This window comes from Rattus norvegicus, chromosome 10, assembly GCF_021556685.1.
Source record: "Rattus norvegicus strain SHRSP/BbbUtx chromosome 10, alternate assembly SHRSP_T2T, whole genome shotgun sequence".
Taxonomy (NCBI): Eukaryota; Metazoa; Chordata; class Mammalia; order Rodentia; family Muridae; genus Rattus; species Rattus norvegicus.
In genome coordinates, this window is record NC_141543.1 from 79,667,301 (window position 1) to 79,689,874 (window position 22,574).

Here is a 22,574-nt window from a genome sequence, read left to right on the forward strand (position 1 = left end):
TGTCTGAAGACAGCTTCAGTGTACTCATATATAATAAATAAATAAATCTTTAAAAAAAAACACAGGGAAGAGATTTACAATGTTTGAAATAAATTCAATGGTTACTATACTTGAAGCTTGATTTCTAAATCTCTGAGAGCTGAAGTGATTTGGAGCTAAGAGAAAATATTTGAGCAGGGCTGTGGTAGGCCATGCCTCTAATCCCACCAGAGACAGGCAGATCTCAAGTTAGTTGGTATCTAGATTCTAGAGTCACAGTGGACAAGGTGGTGGTGGCTCACACCCTTAATCCCAGCACTTGGGAGGCAGAGGCAAGAACATAGGAATTACAAGGAGTGAAATTTAACCCTTGTCTACAAAAGCAAAAGTCATGGGGCTGGGGATTTAGCACAGTGGTAGAGCGCTTACCTAGGAAGCGCAAGGCCCTGGGTTCGGTCCCCAGCTCCGAAAAAAAGAACCAAAAAAAAAAAAAAAAAAAAAAAAAAAAAAGCAAAAGTCATGCTGAAATTCAAAGGGAATGTCTTTTTTTGTTCTAAAAATAAAAACACATAGCCCTTGAAAAAATATATCCTCTAAGGTATATTTAGTTTCAAAATTTTGAAATAATTGTAAATTTGTAATTGAAACATAATATTTTTTCCTTAATCCTCCGCCCACCCCTCATCCCCCACCCCCCCCAAAAAAAGATTGCCCTAGGAAAGAAACAACCAGTCTTGGTAGTGTTTTGTTTTTATCTTTCTTGGAGAATTAGGCATCCAAATAAGGAATCTGGAAATGCTGAACAAGTGAAATACATGAAGGATGCATCATGAAGAGAGCGTGTCCCGGGGTTGGGGATTTAGCTCAGTGGTAGAGCGCTTGCCTAGCAAGCACAGGGCCCTGGGTTCAGTCCCCTGCCCCGAAAAAAAGAAAAAAAAAGAAAAAAAGAAAAAAAAAAAAAAAAAAAAAAGAGAGCGTTTCCCAAGAAGAAGAAGAAATTGGCTAAATGTTTTCCAAGAAGATGATTTGGCCCCCAAACCAGGATGAATCCACATGTACTTTAGTAAGGGTACCTACCACAGAGCCAAAGTACCCCGGGCCTCTACTGCTACAGTGTTAGAATGCTGTCCAATTGTCTCTTATTTATTTATTTATTTATTTATTTATTTATTTTTTATTTTTTATTTTTTATTCTTTATTTTTTTTTCGGAGCTGGGGACCGAACCCAGGGCCTTGTGCTTGCTAGGGAAGTGCTCTACCACTGAGCTAAATCCTCAACCCCCCAATTGTCTCTTCTTTAATCCTCACATCCTTCCTGGAGACCCTGTTGAGTAGTGAGCTGGATTGGTCAGATGATGCCTCAACATGATGAAATATTTATTCCTTATTCCAAACAGCCATTAAATGGGTCATTGCTGAGAACTGATTTTTGGCCCATTGCATGTGCAACCTTTCCAGGCATAACTGAAAATCGCTATCCAAAAGACAAGTTACACTTAGTCTCTAGGCATGCTTTTGTTTTTCCTATAAATTTGCCCGTACAGCCCATAGAGAACACACTTAGTGTGTTTACAGATGGCTCATCCAATGGGAAGGCAGGGTATGTAATTGGATCACATGTTCATTTTCTCGAGTCTCCCACCACTCAGCACAAGTAATTGAATTACATGCTGTAGTGGATTTTTTTTTTTTCCGGAGCTGGGAACCGAACCCAGGGCCTTGCGCTTCCTAGGCAAGTGCTCTACCACTGAGCTAAATCCCCAACCCCAGCCTTTTTTTTTTTTTTTTTTTTTTTAATGTATTTTCTGTATGTGAGTAAACTGTAGCTGTCAGACACACCAGAAGAGGGCGTCAGACCCCATTATGAATGGCTGTGAGCCACCATGTGGTTGCTGGGAATTGAACTCAGGACCTCTGGAAGAGCAGTCAGTGCTCTTAACCACTGAGACACCTCTCCAGCCCCCAGGCTGTTTTTGAAATGTTAAAAAGTCAGGCTTTTAATTTGTATAGTTATAGCCAATAAATAGCACAGAGTTTGCAATTGCTTGAAACTGTTCCTGTTTTAGATATAACTCTTTAAGGAGAGAAGCAACTGAAAATGTAAATAGTTACTACTAGTGCTGTTTGTCTATGTAGCATATTCCAAATCAGCTTTAAACAAAAAACGTAACGGGCTATGGCAGTCAGAACTGTGCGAAATTCTGTTGACAATTTTTTTTTGGGGGGGGGGGAGCTGCAGAGCCAACCCAGGGCCTTCTCTTGCTAGGTAAGCACTCTACCACTGAGCTAAATCCCCAACCCCTCTGTTGACAATTTAATATTACCCATGCTACTGGGATTACTTAAAATTCTCAAGGACATGGTATTGTGGAAAAGGCCCATGGAACTTTAATACAATATCTTCATAAAATAAATAAGGGGCAATAATATCCCCATCTGCCACAAAATTTTTTAAATGGTCTGCTTTTTCTCTCTTTTTTTTCTTTTTTTTTCGCAGCTGGGGATTGAACCCAGGGCCTTGGGCTTGCTAGGCAAGCTCTCTACTGCTGAGCTAAATCCCCAACCCCTGTTTTTTTATTTTAAAATTTTAAAATGTGGAGGCAGAGAAACTCTGCTGAGTTTCTATGGCACCCTTAACTAGGCACACTTATGCCTTGGTGAAATGGAAACATCCACTCTGTGGTATATGGCATGGTCCCAATCAGGTATGAACATGGGGAAGACAGCTTGTGTGTGTGTGGGCGTGTGTGTGTGTGCGTGTGTGTGTGTGTGTGTGTGTGTGTGTGTGTGTGTGTGTGTGTGTGCTGTCCTCCAAGACACTGAAGGAGCATGTTGGTTGCCAGAGCAATTGGTGAGCCATTCTGATGCAGGGAAGAAGAATGATGCTGACCATGAGCTTGCTGGGTGCCCTGACAATGGAGACTGGGAAGCTGTATTGGGCCTGTGTTCCTGACCCACCTTTGCTTGCCTATATCCCAGCCTGGCCAAGCAGCCTTGCCTCAAGCTTTTAGACCTTGTGGGACAGAGAACATGGAGAATGTGGAAACTGCTTTGGAAAATTAATCAAATAGAGAAGTCACAGAGACCCTTCTCTTTCTTTAATGGGACCATTTGCTCTAATTCAGTCATGGATTGGTCTGGAAATCCCTCTAATATTAGAAGAAAGGTAAAGATCATGCGCTGGTTTTGGACATTTTCAGACACATACTTGAAATTTGAGAGCTGCCTATTATAATATTACATTAGCGGTAGATAAAATTGGGATTGGATCTGAATTTCAAACAAGTGTCAGTGCTCTTTCAAGGACACAGGTTTGATTCCCTGCACCCACAGGGTGATGGCTCATAACCATGTGCCCCAGAAAAAGGTCCTTTCACCTATGTCTGCTTCAGGAAAATGTCCTCTCACCTGTGTGCCTAAGCAAACCATCATTTGACATAACTGACATTCCTAAGACACCAGAAGTTTCCACTTCACAACATTATTCCTGCTGCCCTCTCCACACACTGGAAGGTATGTTTAGAATCATGTTATGGGTGTTAATCTGTGAGTGTGTGAATGTGTGTGTACAGCATGTCTGTCTGGCACAGGTGTTAGGATACATGACGAGACCCCATGCAAGGATTTGGCAACACCATTTGCTTGTTTTGGAAGGCCAGAGAGTGAACATGGGGCTTCTTACAGACCAGACAAGCACCACACCACTGAGAGGCATCCTGCAGCCTGGCTACTTTATTAAGAAACAGATACAGGGAAAGTGGATGTTGAGGAACCAGGGCTGAACAGAGAGGATCAGTGCACACCCGCTCATGGGATAAGGAGGGCAGATCCCTTGTAATTGGGGCTGGTGGAAGAAGTGCCTTGCTCTCACAGGATATCTGTTCCCATTGTGAGCTCTGAGACAGCAAGTTGAAAAACCCCGTCTCTCCCTGTGGCTCAGCTCTAACACACACCTTTAATCCAAGGGCTAAAGAAAGTCAACCCTAGGTCAAGAGGAGGAGCAAGCTACCCCCTTACAGGGAGGCAACTTAAGAGAAAGGAGGGTATTTGAATTGAAGGGTATTTAAGACAGCATGGGGAAGCAGAAGGAGCTGTTTACTTCTGAGGAGTGGAGTAGGAAGGTCACCTGGGTGCTTCCTTTCCCTCTCTGAGATAGCCGAATTTCACCCCAGCATCTGGTTCCTGAATCTTCACTGGCAAAATCTGAACGCTGGGCATTTTGGCTTTAAACATCTGGACTTCCAACTTCTGCCAAGGACCCAGGGACAGTGAGACCACTTCCTTTGAGCAGAACCTGAGAAGCCATCAGATTTGGTAAGTCACCCTTGATGTCCTCATGGAGGGAGTTAAGGATAGGAAGTAACATGAACGTAGGCTTTAGGACCCTGTACTGTGCTACTCCACATGCCTTGAAAATAGCAGCAGAGGGTGAGAAGCTAAATATTCCAGTCTGGTTGGATCAAAAGAGCTGACTATTATGGTGTTGGTATTTCTATACAGGATTCTTAGTAGTCATAGTGGTCTTGTGTCTGCTCGTAAACAATGGGTGATCAGATACAAGTTGTAAAAGAAAAGGATGCAAAAGGAGAATAAGAAAAATATATTAGGACACAGACAAAGAAATTTAGACAAGCCTTAGAAGGACCTAGGAAAAAGTCAGTCACAGACACAGATTTCAGGCAAGAGCCTACCATGCTGCCAGACACATCATGACACTGAAAGGAGCTGGCCCAAGGTCATGAGAAAACCAAGTTTAGTTTGGCAGTTACTATATAGAATGCATACCAGGAGACAGCAGGCACCCCCCAGGTTATGAAAAAATATGAATTTGATGTGAAGAGACTTAAGGAATTGATTGTTTCCTATAGTTTGCATGCACCCCTTGTGAAGCAGATATTAAATTCATGATCAAGTCAGAAGAGACTTGTCCACCAAGACAGGAAAGATAGGACACCCCAATGTTAGAAGGTGGTCCTCAGTTACAGTGGTGAACGTGGTAGTAAAAGGAAGCTCGGGGCCATGGAAAACAAAATCAGGCTAGAGGCATGGATGTATTATAGATGGCTTGCTAGGGAAAGCTCAGAATGCTAAGTGACAAAAGCAGCTTGGATTTGATGCTGATATCTTGGTGCCATGTCATTTAGCAGCTTTAAATGCTTGAGATGAGGGTGAAGACCCAAGAAAGGTCTGAGTCATTTACTAAAACCACACAAGGCCCCAAAGCAGCCTTCCCTGATTTCTATGCAAAGATTGACTTCAGCTCTAAACAGAATTATATCAGAAGTCTTAACTGTGGTGGCAAGGTCACTTGAAAAGGGATTTTAGGCGAGGCACTCCTGGAAACAATATTTTTCTAGATATCCAAAAGAAAGCTCAGCCTTTGCAGTATGCATAAGGTGTGGCAAAGTCCAGGAGTAGGCTAATGAATTCAGATTGACACCCTGAGGGGCCTCCTGCAGGCCCTGGTATCAATTGAATTTAATCAATCCCTGTCAGGGTCAGAGAAATTCAGCCCCAGAGCAATTAAGATTCACTGCCTGTTCTCACTGCTCAGGTCTGGTGCATCAAGCCAGAAGTAGCCACAGGGATGGAAGTGTTTCTTATGATCAGGCGAAAGAAGACCACCATTTTCATTGAGGCCCAGGAGTTGAGCACGGTCTTAGAGCTGAAGCGCATTGTCCAGGGCATCCTGAAGAGGCCTCCTGAGGAGCAGCTGCTGTTCAAGGATGACCAGCTCCTTGATGAGAGCAAAACTCTGCGAGACTGTGGTTTCACTAGCCGTGTAGCAAAGGCACAGGACCCAGCCACAGTGGGCCTGGTGTTCAGAGAAGACGCCTCTGAAGGCTTGCAGATCCACCCCTATTCTACTCCTCTGCTTCCAAGTGTGATGAAAACTGGCACAGACAGTCTTGAGTGACGAGATTAAAAAGTGGTCTAGACAGTCTGAGTTCTATGGAACAAGTTGTGCTGTGAGGGCCCCAGGCCCACGTCCTAGGTATTCATTCCCCATAAAGATATGGCGGTCTTTCTACATTAAAAAAAAGGATAATAAACTTCATTAACAAAATAATAAACACTGCTCTGATGTCATACTGCATTCGCCTTCTGCTGGAGGTGTCCAGCAGCCAACACCATGGCTGACATAACATAGCCCAAAGTAGGAAGTCCACAGCCGAGGTTTCCCTTCTGGATGGCAGGCCCTGATACAGGCAGGACTGGAAGGGCAGTAGGAGAGGGGTCTGGATGGAGTGATGTGGTTCTCAGCCTTCCTCTCTGGGTACTGAGGCATTGATGGTGTCTTCTGGAGAGGAAGTCAGGGATGGGGTCCGTTTGCCATGGAGGAAGAGGGAGGCAGAGGCTGAGAAGAGGAGGGTCTGGTCTGATTGGGAGCCAGTGCCCCAGTATGGAAGGCATGAGAGAAAAGTCTTATTGTTGTGCTTCAGTGAAGGCCTTCCCTGAGGCAATCTTCAATGAAGTAGCTCTCCTGAGACAGGCATTTCTTGTTCACACTGCTATTTGCTGAGGAGATATGGGCACATACTTTATTGGGGCGAGTCAGGGGTTAAATCTCTCTTAGGGGAAGGGAGTGAGAATACCCAGGAAGGGAAGGTCAGTGGCTGACAGGTTAAATCTATCTGGATGGCTCATTAGCATGGAGAAGAACTCCCATGCTGTGCTACAGATGGGTGCCCCTTGGGGTGCTCTGGGTTGGGTGTCCTGGTTTGTGGTCCAGAGCAGGGACAGAGACAATAGAAAGTGGCCCTGCTCTGGCAGTTCTCAAATCTCAGATTCCCAGGGTCTGAGCTCACTCAGCCTTACCAGTCCTCATGCCTGTCTGGTAGAACAGCCCCACATTCTCTATGCTCAATGTGTTCAAGGTCAGGACAGCTTCAGTACATAAACTAATATTTCCAAATTCAGGAGAGACTTGGTAATGAATGTTTGGGCAAACTGCTATAAAGGATCAGAGACCTGACTGAGCAGAAAATACACCAATGATTTTTTTTTTCTTTTCTTTTTTTTTTTTTCGGAGCTGGGGACTGAACCCAGGGCCTTGCGCTTGCTAGGCAAGCGCTCTACCACTGAGCCAAATCCCCAAGCACTGAGCAGAAAATACAAATCAATGATATAGAAATGGAGGGTTTAAGAGCTACAGGAGCCGATGTCACAATTTCACCAAAGTCTTGGCATCTAGATTGGCCTCTTCAGGAGGTAGAAATTAGGTTCTAGGGTCTGCAACTGTGCCAGCTAAAGTAAAGGGCCAAATGGGTCAGGTGTAAGGGGCTAGAAGGGGAAATAGGTAACTTAAAGCCATGTGGCTAATAGAGCCATGAATCTATGGGGATGTGATTTGTGGCATCAGTGGGAAAGAGATGAACATTCCTCCAATCTCAGAAACCACTGAAGTAGAAACTTATAGGTCCTTTGAGAAGTTATGTCAAATGATGTTTTTCTGGGGACACAGGTCAAAGGATGCCTTGCTGGACCTGATAAATGACAGGACCCATGATGGAGCATAAATATGACCTCCCACTCAGTGGGAGATGAGCACAGAGCATTGGTTTGATTTGCTAGGTATTCTTTGCAAATGACAGGCATGTACTGGTTTGCCTTTCGTGGATTTGTTGAGCTCAACTTGTAACTCTGCTGTTGAGAGAATCTGGCTGCAGATCTGCTCCTATGTTCCTACCACAGCTGGTCATTTCTTTGGAAACCTGGCCATCTCTTTGTGTGTCCCTTCTGAGAGGCCTGGACAGTGACTGCCAGTTTGTGTGTGGTTTCTGCCTGCCTAGTGGGCCATCACATTCTGCTTTTAATATGGGGCTAAAGTGCTGAGAGAGACGTTTTAGTTTGCACCCAAAAGACTATTGCTGAACAGGTCTCCTTCCCCCATATCCTAATAACCTCTCCTTGAGGACCTCTGCTGGGGACTGGCAGAGAGGACAGGTTGAAACCTTATTAACAGTAATTTTCAAAACCTACAAACCATAGAATAAATAAGGTTTCTGAAGAAAATATGGAAAGCTATTATCAAGAACACTAGCAGACTGTCCAGGTTGTCCCTAGCGGGACAGGACAGATGTCAAGGGCACCAGTCCCTGCTCTACTTTTAACATGGTCAACAATTCTTTTGGATACCAGCTTTGAATTTTCTTCTCAAAATGTATGTATTAAAAACACAGGACTTGGGGTTGGGGATCTAGCGCAGCGGTAGAGTGTAAGACCCTGGGTTCGGTCCCCAGCTCCGAAAAAAAGAAAAGAAAAGAAAAGAAAACAAAACAAAACGAAAAAAACAAACAAACAAAAAAAAAACCACAGGGCTTCTGGAGAGCTTGTGTTCAAATCCCAGCAACCACATGGTGGCTCACAACCACCCTCTGAAATGAGATCCGATGCCTTCCCTCTTCTGGTGTGTCTGAAGACAGCTTCAGTGTACTCATATATAATAAATAAATAAATCAGAAAAAAAAAACAGGGAAGAGATTTACAACTTTGAAGTAAATTCAAGGGTTACTGTAGTTGAAGCTTGTTTTCTAAATCTCTAAGAGCTGAAGTGATTTGGAGCTAAGATAAAATATTTGAGCAGGGCTGTGGTAGGCCATGCCTGTAATCCCACCAGAGACAGGCAGATGTCAAGTTAGTTGGTATCTAGACTCTAGAGTCACAGTGGACAAGGTGGTGGTGGTTCACACCCTTAATCCCAGCATTTGGGAGGCAGAGGCAAGAACATAGGAATTACAATGAGTGAAATTTCACCCTTGCCTACAAAAGCAAATGTCATGGGGTTGGGGATTTAGCTCAGTGGTAGAGCACTTGCCTAGGAAGCGCAAGGCCCTGGGTTCGGTCCCCAGCTCCAAAAAAAAAAAAAAAAAGCAAATGTCATGCTGAAATTCAAAGGGATGTCTTTGTCTTTTTTTGTTCTAAAATACATACACATGACCCTTAAAAAAATATATTCTCAGGGTTGGGGATTTAGCTCAGTGGTAGAGCTCTTGCCTAGCAAGCGCAAGGCCCTGGGTTCAGTCCCCAGCTCCTGAAAAAAAAAAAAGAAAGAAAAATATATCCTATAAGGTATATTTTGTTGCAAATTTTTGAAATAATTGTAAATTTGCAAATGAAACAATATTTTTTCTATAGTCCTCTGCCCACCCCCCACCCCCAAAAAAAGATTGCCCTAGGAAAGAAACAACCAGTCTTGGCAGGGTTTTGTTTTGTTTTGTTTTGTTTCTTTTTCTTTTCGTTTCTTTTCTTTTGTCTTCTTTTCTTTTCTTTTCTTTTTTTTTTTCCCCTCCGGAGCTGGGGACTGAACCCAGGGCCTTGCACTTGCTAGCAAGCGCTCTACCACTGAGCTAAATCCCCAACCGCCCAGGGTTTTGTTTTTATCTTTCCTGGAGAATGAGGCATCCAAATAAGGAATCTGGAAACTGCTGAACAAGTGAAATACATGAAGGATGCATCATCAAGAGAGCGTTTCCCAAGAAGAAGAAGAAATTGGCTAAATGTTTTCCAAGAAGATGATTTGGCCCCCAAACCAGGATGAATCCACATGTACTTTAGTACGGGTTCCTACCACAGAGCCAAACTGCCCCGGGCCTCTTCTGCTGCTGCAGTGTTAGAATGCTGTCCAGTTGTCTCTTCTTTAATCCTCTCTTCCTTCCTGGAGACCCTGTTGAGTAGTGAGCTGGATTGGTCAGATGATGCCTCAACATGATGAAATGTTTATTCCTCATTCCAAACAGCCATTAAATGGGTCATTGCCGAGAACTGTCTTTTTGGCCCATTGCACGTGCAACCTTTCCAGGCATAACTGAAAATCGCTATCCAAAAGACAAGTTACACTTAGTCTCTAGGCATGCTTTTGTTTTTCCTATAAATTTGCCCATACAGCACATAGAGAACACACTTAGTGTGTTTACAGATGGCTCATCCAATGGGAAGGCAGGGTATGTAATTGGATCACATGTTCAGTTTCTCAAGTCTCCCACCACTCAGCACAAGTAATTGAATTACATGCTGTAGTGGCTGTTTTTGAAATGTTAAAAAGTCAGGCTTTTAATTTGTATAGTTATAGCCAATATATAGCACAGAGTTTGCAATTGCTTGAAACTGTTCCTGTTTTAGATATAACTCTTTTTTTTTTAAAGATTTATTTTATTTATTATATATAAGTACACTGTAGCTGTCTTCAGATACACCAGAAGAGGGCATCAGATCTCTTTACAGATGGTTGTGAGCCACCATGTGGTTGCTGGGAATTGAACTCATGACCTCTGGAAGAGCAGTCGGGTGCTCTTAACTGCTGAGCCATCTCTCCAGCCCTAGATATAACTCTTTAACGGGAGAAGCAACTAAAAATGTAATCAGTCACTGCTTGTGCTGCTTGCCTATGCAGCATGTTCCAAATCAGGTTTAAACAGATAACGGAACAGGCTATGGCAGTCAGACTTGTGCCAATTTCTGTTTACAATTTTTTTTTTTTTTTTTTTTTGGATCTGAGGAACGAACCCAGGGCCTTGTGCTTGCCAGGTAAGCACTCTACCATTGAGCTAAATCCCCAAACCCTCTGTTGACAATTTAATATTACCCATGCTACTGGGATTCCTTATCATTCTCAAGGACATGGTATTGTGGAAAAGGCCCATGGAACTTTAATACAATATCTTTATAAATTAAATAAGGGGGACTAATATCCCCATCCACCACAATATTTTTTAAATGGTCTGTTTTTTATTTTAAAATTTTAAAATGTGGAGTCAGAGAAACTCTGCTGAGTGTCTATGGCACCCTTAACTAGGCACACTTATGCCTTGGTGAAATGGAAAGATTCACTTTGTGGTATATGGCATGGTCCCAATCAGGTGTAAACATGGGGAAGACAGCATGTGTGTGTTGGCATGTGTGTGTGTGTGTGTGTGTGTGTGTGTGTGTGTGTGTGTGTGTGTGTGTGTGTGTTGTCCTCTAAGACACTGAAGGAGCATGTTGGTTGCCAGAGCAATTGGTGAGCCATTCTGATGCAGGGAAGAAGAATGATGCTGACCATGAGCTTGCTGGGTGCCCTGACAATGGAGACTGGGAAGCTGTATTGGGCCTGTGTTCCTGACCCACCTTTGCTTGCCTATATCCCAGCCTGGCCAAGCAGCCTTGCCTCAAGCTTTTAGCCCTTGTGGGACAGAGAACATGGAGACTGTGGAAACTACCTTGGAAAATTAATCAAATAGAGAAGTCACAGAGACCCTTCTCTTTCTTTAATGGGACCATTTACTCTAATTCATTCATGGGTTGGTCTGGAAATCCCTCTAATATTAGAAGAAAGGTAAAGATCATGGGCTGGTGGTGGACATTTTCAGACACAGACTTGAAATTTGAGAGCTGCCTATTATAATATTACATTAGCGGTAGATAAAATTGGGACTGGATCTGAATTTCAAACAAGTGTCAGTGCTCTTTCAAGGACACAGGTTTGATTCCCTGCACCCACAGGGTGATGGCTCATAACCATGTGCCCCAGAAAAAGGTCCTTTCACCTATGTCTGCTTCAGGAAAATGTCCTCTCACCTGTGTGCCTAAGCAAACCATCATTTGACATAACTGACATTCCTAAGACACCAGAAGTTTCCACTTCACAACATTATTCCTGCTGCCTTCCCCACACACTGGAAGGTATGTTTAGATTCATGTTATGGGTGTTAATCTGTGAGTGTGTGAATGTGTGTGTACAGCATGTCTGTCTGGCACAGGTGTTAGGATACATGACGAGACCTCGTGCAAGGATTTGGCAACACCATTTGCTTGTTTTGGAAGGCCAGAGAGTGAACATGGGGCTTCTTACAGACCAGACAAGCACCACACCACTGAGAGGCATCCCGCTGCCGCCTGGCTACTTTATTAAGAAACAGATAAAGGAGGCCCTAGGTTTGGTCCCCAGCTCCGGAAAAAAAAAAAAAAAAAAAAAAAAAAAAAAAAAAAAAAAAAAAAAAAAAAAAAAAAAACCAAACAAACAGATAAAGTGAAAGTGGATGTTGAGGAATGAGGTACCAAGGCTGAACAGAGGATGAGTGCCCGCCCACTCGAAGGATAAGGAGGGCAGATCCCGCGTAATTGGGGCTGGTGGGAGAAGTGCCTTGCTCTCACAGGATATCTGTTCCCATTGTGAGCTCTGAGATAGCCAGTTGAAAAACCCTGTCTCTCCCTGTGGCTCAGCTCTAACACACACCTTCAATCCAAGGGCTAAAGAAAGTCAACCCTAGGTCAAGAGGAGGAGCAAGCTATCAGCTTACAGGGCGGGAACTTAAGAGAAAGGAGGGTCTTTGAATTGAAGGGTATTTAAGACAGCATGGGGAAGCAGAAGGAGCTGTTTACTTCTGAGGAGTGGAGTAAGAAGGTCACCTGGGTGCTTCTTCTCCCTCTCTGAGCTAGCAGGCTTTCACCCCAGCATCTGGTTCCTGAATCTTCACTGGCAAAATCTGAACGCTGGGCATTTTGGCTTTAAACATCTGGACTTCCAACTTCTGCCAAGGACCCAGGGACAGTGAGACCACTTCCTTTGAGCAGAACCTGAGAAGCCATTGGGTTTGGTAAGTCACCCTTGATGTCCTCATGGAGGGAGTTAAGGATGGGAAGTAACATGAACGTAGGCTTTAGGACCTGTACTGTGCTACTCCAGATGCCTTGAAAATAGCAGCAGAGGGTAAGAAGCTAAATCCTCGAATCTGGTTGGATCAAAACAGCTGACTATTATGGTGTTGGTATTTCTATACAGTGTTCTTAGTAGTCATAGTGGTCTTATGCCTCCTCGCAAACAATGGGTGATAAGATACAAGTTGTAAAAGAAAAGGACTCAAAAGGAGAATAGGAAAAATATTAGGGGCTGGAGAGATGGTTCAGCGGTTAAGAGCACTGATTGCTCTTCCAGAGGTCCTGAGTTCAAATCCCAGCAACCACATGGTGGCTCACAACCATATGTAATGTGATCTGATGCCCTCTTCTGGTGTGTCTGAAGACAGTGACAGTGTACTCATCATATATAAAATGAATAAATAAAATCTTTTAAATAAAAAGAGAAAAATATTAGGACACAGACAAAGAAATTTAGACAAGCCTTAGAAGGACCTAGGAAAAAGTCAGTGACAGATACAGATTTTAGGCAAGAGCCTGCCATGCTGCCAGACACATCATGGAACTGAAAGGAGCTGGCCCAAGGTCATTAGAAACCAATTTTAGTTTTGTAGTTACTATATAGAATGCATACCAGGAGACAGCTGGAACCCCCAAGGTTATGAAAAATATGAATTTGAATATTGTTTGCATTCAGCCAGGTCAGGCAGATAATAAATTCATAGACAAGTCAGAACAGAAATGTCCGCCAAGACTGGAAAGACTGGAAACCCCAATGTTGGAAGGTGGCTGTCATTTACACTGGTGAACACTGTTGAAAGAGGAAGGTAGGGGCCATAGGACGACAGAATCAGGCTAGAGGCATGGATGTATTGTAGATGGCTTGCTGGGGGAAGCTCAAAATGCTACATGACAAAAGCAGCTTGGATTTGATGCTGATACCTTGGTGCCATGTCATTTAGCAGCTTTAAATGCTTGAGATGAGGGTGAAGACCCAAGAAAGGTCTGAGTCATTTACTAAAACCACACAAGGCCCCAAAGCAGCCTTCCCTGATTTCTATGCAAAGATTGACTTCAACTGTAAACAGAATTATATCAGATTCAGAAGTCTGAAATATTAATTGAAACATTGAACCTAACTGTAAATAGAATCATCAGATTCAGAAGTCAGAAAAAGTTATTGATCCTTGGTTTTTGAAAATGCTAATTCAGAATGCAAAAGGGTGATCAGACCTTTAAAGGCACCATCTGGAAGAATAGAGGAATGGATTAGAGATATTGGATCTCATACTTGATGCTGTTAACCAGATGGAAGTAATTTCTAAAGGTCTTAAGAAAAAGCAAACTGTCAGAAGTCTTAACTGTGGTGGCAAGGTCATTTGAAAAGGGATTTTAGGCGAGGCACTCCTGGAAACAATGTTTTTCTAGATATCCAAAAGAAAGCTCAGCCTTTGCGGTATGCATAAGGTGTGGCAAAGTCCAGGAGTAGGCTAATGAATTCAGATTGACACCCTGAGGGGCCTCCTGCAGGCCCTGGTATCAATTGAATTTAATCAATCCCTGTCAGGGTCAGAGATCATCCACCCAAAAGCAATTAAGATTCACTGCCTGTTCTCACTGCTCAGGTCTGGTGCATCAAGCCAGAAGCAGCCGCAGGGATGGAAGTGTTTCTCAAGATCGAACGCAGGAAGACCAGCTTCTTCACTGAGGCTAAGGAGTCGACCACAGTGTTAGAGCTGAAGCGCATTGTCCAGGGCATCGTGAACAGGCCTCCTAAGGATCAGCTGCTGTTCAAGGACGACCAGCTCCTTGAAGAGAGGAAAACTCTGCGTGACTGTGGCTTCACCAGCGAGGTAGCAAAGGCACAGGACCCAGCCATCGTGACCTTGGCCTTCAGAGAAGATGCCTTTCTACTCCTGCATGCCAGCCCTTTTTCTTGTCCACTAATTGGAGGTGTGCTGAAAAATGGTCTAGACTTCGAGAGAGATTTGGAACATGTTATGCAGTGAGGGCCCCAAACCCACTCCTAGGAATTCATTTCCTGATAAAGATGTGACTGTCTTTCTACATTAAAAAATAAATAAATAAACTTAACACACTGATGTCATACTGCATTCTGCTTCTTTTGGATGTGTCCAGCAGCCACCACCATGCCAGCTCTGAGCAGGCATTACAAAAGGCCAGAACAGGAGGCTGGGGATTTAGCTCAGCGGTAGAGCACTTGCCTAGTAAGCCCAAGGCTCTGGGTTCGGTCCCCAGCCCCCCCAAAAAAAAGAATTTAAAAAAAAAAAGGCCAGAACAGGGAGCCCACAGTGGATGTTTCCCTTCTGGATGTCAGGCCCTGATCCCGACAGAAGTCGAAGGAGTGTTGGAGAGGGGTCTGGATTGAGTGTTGTGGTTCTCAACCTTCCTCTCCGGGAACCCAGGTTAAACCTATCTGGATGCCCTATTAGCATGGAGAACTCCCATGCTGTGCTACAGATGGGTACCCCTCCGGGTCCTCTGGGTTGGGTGTCCTGGTTTGTGGTCCAGAGCAGGGTCAGAGACAATAGAAAGTGGCCCTGCTCTTGCAGTTCTCAAATCAGATTCCCAGGGTCTGAGCTCACTCAGCCTTACCAGTCCTCATGCCTGTCTGGTAGCACAGCCCCACATTCTCTATGCTCAATGTGTTCAAGGTCAGAACAGCTTCAGTACATAAACCGACAATTCCAAATTCAGGAGAGACTAGGTAATGAATGTTTGGGCAAACTGCTATAAAGGATCAGAGATCTTACTGAGCAGAAAGTACAAATCAATGATATAGAAATGGAGGGTTTAAGAGCTACAGGAGCGGGGTTGGGGATTTAGCTCAGTGGTAGAGCGCTTGCCTAGCAAGCGCAAGGCCCTGGGTTCGGTCCCCAGCTCTGAAAAAAAGAAAAGGGGAAAAAAAAAAGTCAGCTGAGTCAGAGGCTCCTGTTCAACTCAGTTTCTTTCCCCCTGAGGAGGACTCTCAGCATTAAAAAAAAAAGAGCTACAGGAGCAGATGTCACAATTTCACCAAAGTCTTCGCATCTAGATTGGCCTCTTAAGGAAGTAGAAATTAGGTTCTAGGGACTGCAACTATGCCAGCTAAAGTAAAGGGCCAAATGGGTCAGGTGTAAGGGGCTAGAAGGGGAAATAGGTAACTTATAGCCATGTGTGGCTAATAGAGCCATGAATCTATGGTCATGTGATTTGTGGCATCAGTGGGAAAGAGATGAACATTCCTCCAATCTCAGAAACCACTTAAGTAGAAAGTTATAGGTCCTTTGAGAAGTTATGTCAAATGATGTTTTTCTGGGGACACAGGTAAAAGGATGCCTTGCTGGACCTGATACATGACAGGACCCATGATGGAGCATAAATATGACCTCCCAGTCAGTGGGAGATGAGCACAGAGCATTGGTTTGATTTGCTAGGTATTCTTTGCAAATGACAGGCATGTACTGGTTTGCCTTTCATGGACTTGTTGAGCTCAACTTGTAACTCTGCTGTTGAGAGAATCTGGCTGCAGATCTGCTCCTATGATCCTACAACAGCTGGTCATTTCTCTGGAAACCTGGCCATCTCTTTGTGTGTCCCTTCTGAGAGGCCTGGACTGTGTCTGCCAGTTTGTGTGTGGTTTCTGCGTGCCTAGTGGGCCATCACATTTGGTGTTTAATATGGGACTAAATTGCTGAGAGAGAAGTTTTAGTTTGCTCCCAAAAGACTATTGCTGAACAGGTTCCCTTCCCCCATATCCTAATAACCTCTCCTTGAGGACCTCTGCTGGGGACCGGCAGAGAGGACAGGTTGAAACCTTATTAATTGTAATTTTCAAAACCTACAAACCATAGTACAAATAAGGTTTCTGAAGAAAATATGAAAAACTATTATCAAGAACACTAGCAGACTGTCCAGGTTGTCCCTAAGCGGGACAGGACAGGACAGATGTCAATGGCACCATCAGCTGCTCTACCTTTAACATAGTTAATTATCCTGTTGGACACCACCCTTTGAATTTTCTTACAATGGATGTAGTAAAACACAGGGAAGAGATTTACAATGTTTGAAGTAAATTCAAGGGTTACTATAGTTGAAGCTTGTTTTCAAAATCTCTGAGAGCTGAAGTGATTTGGAGCTAAGAGAAAATATTTGAGCAGGGCTGTGGTAGGCCATGCCTCTAATCCCACCAGAGACAGGCAGATCTCAAGTTAGTTGGTATCTAGACTCTAGAATCACAGTGGACAAGGTGGTGGTGGTTCACACCCTTAATCCCAGCACTTGGGAGGCAGAGGCAGGAACATAGGAATTACAAGGAGTGAAATTTAACCCTTGCCTACAAAAGCAAAAGTCATGCTGAAATTCAAAGCGAATGTCTTTTTTTGTTCTAAAAATACATATACATAACCCTTGAAAAAATATATCCTCTAAGGTATATTTAGTTTCAAAATTTTGAAAGAACTTTAAATTTGAATTAATACATAATATTTTTTCCATCCTTCCCCAACTCCCCTCTAACAACAACAACAACAACAAAAAAAAAAAAAAAAAAAAAAAAAAGATTGCCCTAGGAAAGAAACAACCAGTCTGGGTAGGGTTTTGTTTTGATCTTTCCTTGAGAATGAGGCCTCCAAGTAAGGAGTCCTGAAACTACTGGACAAGTTAAACTCCTGAAGAAGGATGCATCATGAAGAGAGCTTGTCCCTAAATGCTTCCCAAGAATAAATTGGCTAAATTGTTTCCAAGAGGATGACGGGGCGGGAAACCAGGATGAATCCACATGTACTTTAGTAAGGGTACCTACCACTGAGCTAAACTGCCCTGTGCCTCTTCTGCTGCTGTAGTGCCATGGAAATGTTAGTGATCCCCTAAAAACAGACAGTAACACATCCTATGCAACTCATAGCAGAGTCTTTATTCTATTCCATCTCCCTCGCCCCCTCCCCCAACGCACCAACACCAGGACAGTTTTGGTGGTGGGTGAGCCTCGGTTGTCTATGGGGCGAGGCTTTATAGTAAGCAGTAAGAAAGGAGTCAGTGTGCAAGCCTCTCATTGGAAAGCTGCTGTGGCCTTTCACATAGTTGGCTGATGCTGGGAGTCACATCATAAACTTAACTTCTGCTCCCCTCTGCAGTGGTGGTCGTTAGGCAGGGGATGGGCTTGTAACGTGGGGTCCAGGTTTGTGTTTGTGGGGGAATAACCTGGAGACAGTGGTCTTGTGGAGGGTGTAACCTGGAAACTTTGGTCTTGTTGGGGTTTAGCCTAGAGACTAGAGCTAGGCTCAGGCTTTGTTGGGGGACAACTTGGAAAGTAATGCTCGGTACCAGCCTGTTAGTTACCTGAGTTCAAACTTTGGTCAGGTTCTCTAAAATGGAGTCTGAAGTTAAAAGATTTGGCATAGGGGTTGGGGATTTAGCTCAGTGGTAGAGCGCTTGCCTAGGAAGCGCAAGGTCCTGGGTTCGGTCCCCAGCTCCGAAAAAAAGAACCGAAAAAGAAAAAAAAAAAAAAGATTTGGCATCTCACAGCCAGGTTCTGCACTAACAGTAGACACCTCTGGGGTGACTGCAATGCTCTACCTAGCCAGCATTTTCTCTGAGCTGACAAAGACCACTCAAAGCTCAGCTCTGGACTACAAGCTACTCAGGGCATTGCTAAGTTCCTATGAGACTGAAAAGACCATTCTACAGAACTTTGAACTCAAAAATACTTAATCCTAAGACTGCCAAATACAGCCAAGCTGGACATTGTGGAACAGTTGTCAGAAATAGCTTCATCATTGTAATTAGTTCTACTGGGAAAGGGAGAGGATAGATAGGAATACTAGGGAAAAGGGGAAGTTATTGAATCTACTCCTATAGATCCTTGTATATTGATGCATAATTAAGATTATGTTTGGTTGGGGTTGGGGATTTAGCTCCTAGGCAAGCACAAGCCCCTGTGTTGGGTCCCCAGCCCCGGAAAAAAAAAAAAGAAAAGAAAAGAAAAGGAAAAAAGATTATGTTTGGTTACATTGGCACAGATTTCTGTATATTGATACAAAATTAAGGTTATTTTGGTTACAACATACTATGTGACTGTTATGGTCTGACCTCCACCCCCAAACACACCAGCATAGCTGTAGCCATTTTGTTCCGTGTGGGACTGTTTTTTCCTATTGTTGCTGTAACATGCCTGCTATTCATTGGCACAGAGAAATGACTTGGCTCAAAGGCATACTGACATATAACCTGTTTGGTCTGGATGTTCTGAGTAGGCTATATGAGGTTAGCTAATCTTTTTTTCTTTTTTCTTTTTTTTTTTTTTTTGGTTCTTTTTTTCGGAGCTGGGGACCGAACCCAGGGCCTTGTGCTTCCTAGGTAAGCGCTCTACCACTGAGCTAAATCCCCAGCCCCTAATCTTTTTTTCTTAAGAGATTAATTTATTCATTTAATGTATGTGAGTACACTGTGTCTGTCTTCAGACACACCAGAAGAGGTCATCAGATCCCATTACAGATGGTTGGTAACCACCATATGGTTGCTGAGAATTGAACTCAGGACCTGTGGCAGAGCAGTCTGTGCTCTTAACCTATGGGCCATCCTCTCTCCAGCCCGAAGCTTGCTAATTTTACGAAACTCCACAAAGCCTTATGTAGGTCCCATCAAATCAAAGGTCAATATGAACTGCTATGTCTAAAATGGCAGAGCTGACCACCAGGAAGCCCTCTCTGCACCTATGTTTGAGTTCACTGTGGTGTTTTATGGTTGACACTGAAGAATGCTACTAATAAGCCAAAATGTTATGATACTCATGCTGTTTGCTTCTGAGAAGTGAGTGGAGTTGGATGATCAGCTGGGTGCTTTCTCTGCCTCTCTGAGCTAGCTACTTTCACCCCAGTGTCTGGCTTCTGAGTCTTCATTGGTAAAAATCTGACAGCTGGGATTTTTGGTTTTAAAACAACATTTGGGGCTAGAGAGATTGCGTGGTGGTTAAGAGCACTGGTTGCTCTTCCAGAGGTCCTGAGTTCAATTTCCAGCAATCACATGTTGGCTGTCTGGGATGAGATATGATGCCCTCTTCTGGTGTGTCTGAAGACAGTAACGGTGTAGTCATATACACTAAATAAAGTCTTAAAAAGTATTTGGACTCTCCAACTTGTACAGAGGCCCCAGGGACACTGAGAGATGACTCCTTCTTAGGACAACTTAAAATCCCATTAGATTTGTAAGTCACCTGGGAAGCCCTCAAGGAGAGTTAAGGATGGGAAGTACCATAAAAGAAGGCTTTAAGGTCTTGCATAGTGCTACCCAAGATAGCTTGACAATACAAGCAGAAGACTGGAGAGATGGCTCAGTGGTTAAGAGCACTGACTGCTCTTCCAGAGGTCCTGAGTACAAATACCAGAAATCACATCAGGTGGCTAATGAGATCTGATGCCCTCTTCCGGTGTGTCTGAAGACAGCTACAGTGTATGTATATATAATAAATAAATACATCTTTTAAAAAAAACACTAGGACACAGACCAAGAAATTTAGACAAGTCTTAGAAAGACCTAGGAAAAAGTCAGACACAGACAGGATTTTAGGCAAGAGCCTGCCATGCTGCCAGTCAGAGAATGGAACCGAAAGGGGCCGGCCCAAGGTCATTAGTAAGCCAACTTCAGTTTTGCAGTTACTATATACAATACACATCAGGAAACAGTAGGCAAACCCAAAGTTATGAAAAATATGAATTTGATTTGAAGAGACTTAAGGAATAGATTGTTTCCTATAGATTGCATTCACCCCATGTGAAGCAGATACTAAATTCATGGGCAAGTTAGAATAGAATTGTCCCCCAAGACTAGAAAGATTGGAAACCCCAATGTTGGAAGTTGGTCCTCAGTTACAGTGGTGAACATGGTAAAAAGAGGAAGCTAGGGGCCATGGAAGAACAAAATCAGGCTAGAGGCATGGATGTATTGTAGATGGCTTGCTAGGGAAAGCTCAAAATGCTAACTGACAAAAGCAGCTTGGATTTGATGCTGATATCTTGGTGCCATGTCATTTAGCAGCTTTAAATGCTTGAGATGAGGGTGAAGACCCAAGAAAGGTTTGAGTCATTTACTAAAACCACACAAGGCCCCAAAGTAGCCTTCCCTGATTTCCTTTGCAAAGACTGACTTCAACTGTAAACAGAATCATATCAGATTCAGAAGTCTGAAAAATAGTAATTGAATCCTAGGCTTTTGAAAATGCTAATTCAGAATGCAAAAGGTTGATCAGACCGTTAAAGGTACCATCAGCACCAGTAGAGGAATGAATTAGAGATATTGGATCTCACACTTATGCTAATCTGATAGAAGTAATTTCTCAGAGTCTTAAGAAAAAGGAAAATGTCAGATGTCATTTGAAAAGGGATTATAGGCGAGGCATTCGTAGGCACAATGTTTTTCGTTGTTGTTGTTTTTCTAGAAGTAATCCAAAAGAAAGCTCAGCCTTCTGCAGTAGGCATAAGGTGTGGCAAAGCCCAGTAGTAGGCTAATGAATTCAGATTAACCCCCTAAGGGGCCTCCTACAGGGCATGTCAAATTGAATTCAACCATTCTGGGTCAGGGTCAGAGAAACTCAGCCCCAGGGCAATTAAAAGTTTTGTTTTGTATTTTTAAACAAGGAAAAAAAATCCAAGTTTTATTGGAAGGACAATAAGTTTTGTCTGCAACAAAATAAAACAAAGTTTCCCACACAGGTTGGAAAAGTTTAATAATCCCTCACAAAATACACAGGACAACCTGAAATGTTAACGGTGAGAATCGAATTATGGTGTGACTGTCTTCACAGCAGATTATTGAGAAAGTTTGTTTCGAAACAACCTGAATCTTAGCCACTTTAGGCTTCAATGTGAAACTGTAGTTGTCTTGTTTTTCTCTGAAATCATCTCCCTCTCCAGGAGATACTAACAGTCCCTGTGTATTTTTTCTTAAAAATAGCCAAGAGTCTGTGAAATTCTTCAACATGCCTGAGGACAGTCTATGACTGAGTGAAGGCAAGTCTGAGGCACACTACGTGCCTTGTAGGTGTAACAGAAACATTAAAGTCAGCATCAAGTGTCCTGGGCTCACCACCAACAAAGCCTCAGTACAGAAGCCCAACTATACGGAAAGTCTTGAACAGTCTCTGTTAGATCTAGAAGAAGGTGATTTTCTTGTGCTTTGAGCTGGGGATTTGCCCCTTGGACTTCAACCTCCGCACGGCCTCCCTCATGTGCTTGGGCTGCAGGGGTGGCATTTCTCCCCATTTCTCACACACATCCAGGGCTTCTTCTACCACCTCCCCGACAAAAACTTTAGAAATGCCAGACATGGCGATCACAACATTCTGAGACACAGAGGTGCCAGTGATGGACTGGATCAGCCTTTTAATGGCTGCCTTCGGGAAAGCTGACCGGCGATACATTTCATAACGGTTCAGCTGCTCTTCAGAAAAAGAAGAGACCAGGATTTGCATCTTCTGAATCTCATCTTCGTCCACCTTCTGCTTCTTCTCCTTCTTGTCTTTGGTTTCTAGTTTCAGCTTTTTGGCTGCAGGAGTAAGAAATGAGTCTTCCCTCTCAACTGCTGTCAAACCTGAGACATCCTGACTCTTGGTCTCCCTTTCCTCTGCCGCGGCTTCTTTCAAGTCCACGTCTCCATCCCTATCGGTTTCCTCAGGGATTCCCTCAGTGTCTGCCGCTAACGGGTTCCCAGGAGTAGCCCTCGACTCCTCTGACTCCCCGCCTTTGTCCGTGGGCGACTCTCCAAGGTTTTCCATCGCGACAGGAGGGGGTTAGAGGCGAAGGCAGCGCGGCCGGGCGAAGGAGTGAGGGTCAGCGAGTTTTGCCGCGGGACTTATATTATAGCTGAGGCTTATGGCTTGGAGCTGGTCCTTATTGCTTGTGGTCGCGCCGCGATGACGTCACGCCCACGGCTCCTGGGAGGGGTCATTTTCAGAGTCTCGATCGCTCAGGGTCTTCTTGTATACT

General features: G+C 43.8%; 1 protein-coding gene and 2 pseudogenes across 2 annotated transcripts; 2 read left to right on the forward strand and 1 right to left on the reverse strand.

The window, feature by feature from the left end:
* Positions 1-5,566: 5,566 nt before the first annotated feature.
* Positions 5,567-5,896, forward strand: Elobl9 (elongin B like 9; annotated as a pseudogene).
* Positions 5,897-12,297: 6,401 nt separating this feature from the next.
* On the forward strand, positions 12,298-14,697 carry Elobl3 (elongin B like 3). Its single transcript, NM_001430354.1, is given in 2 exon segments — positions 12,298-12,554; positions 14,220-14,697. A coding segment is annotated over 1 exon segment (351 nt). The 5' UTR covers positions 12,298-12,554; positions 14,220-14,252; the 3' UTR covers positions 14,604-14,697.
* Positions 14,698-21,290: 6,593 nt separating this feature from the next.
* On the reverse strand, positions 21,291-22,489 carry Taf11l1 (TATA-box binding protein associated factor 11 like 1; annotated as a pseudogene). The gene has a single exon (XR_015631931.1). The product of XR_015631931.1 is annotated as a TATA-box binding protein associated factor 11 like 1 (transcript).
* Positions 22,490-22,574: the final 85 nt, after the last annotated feature.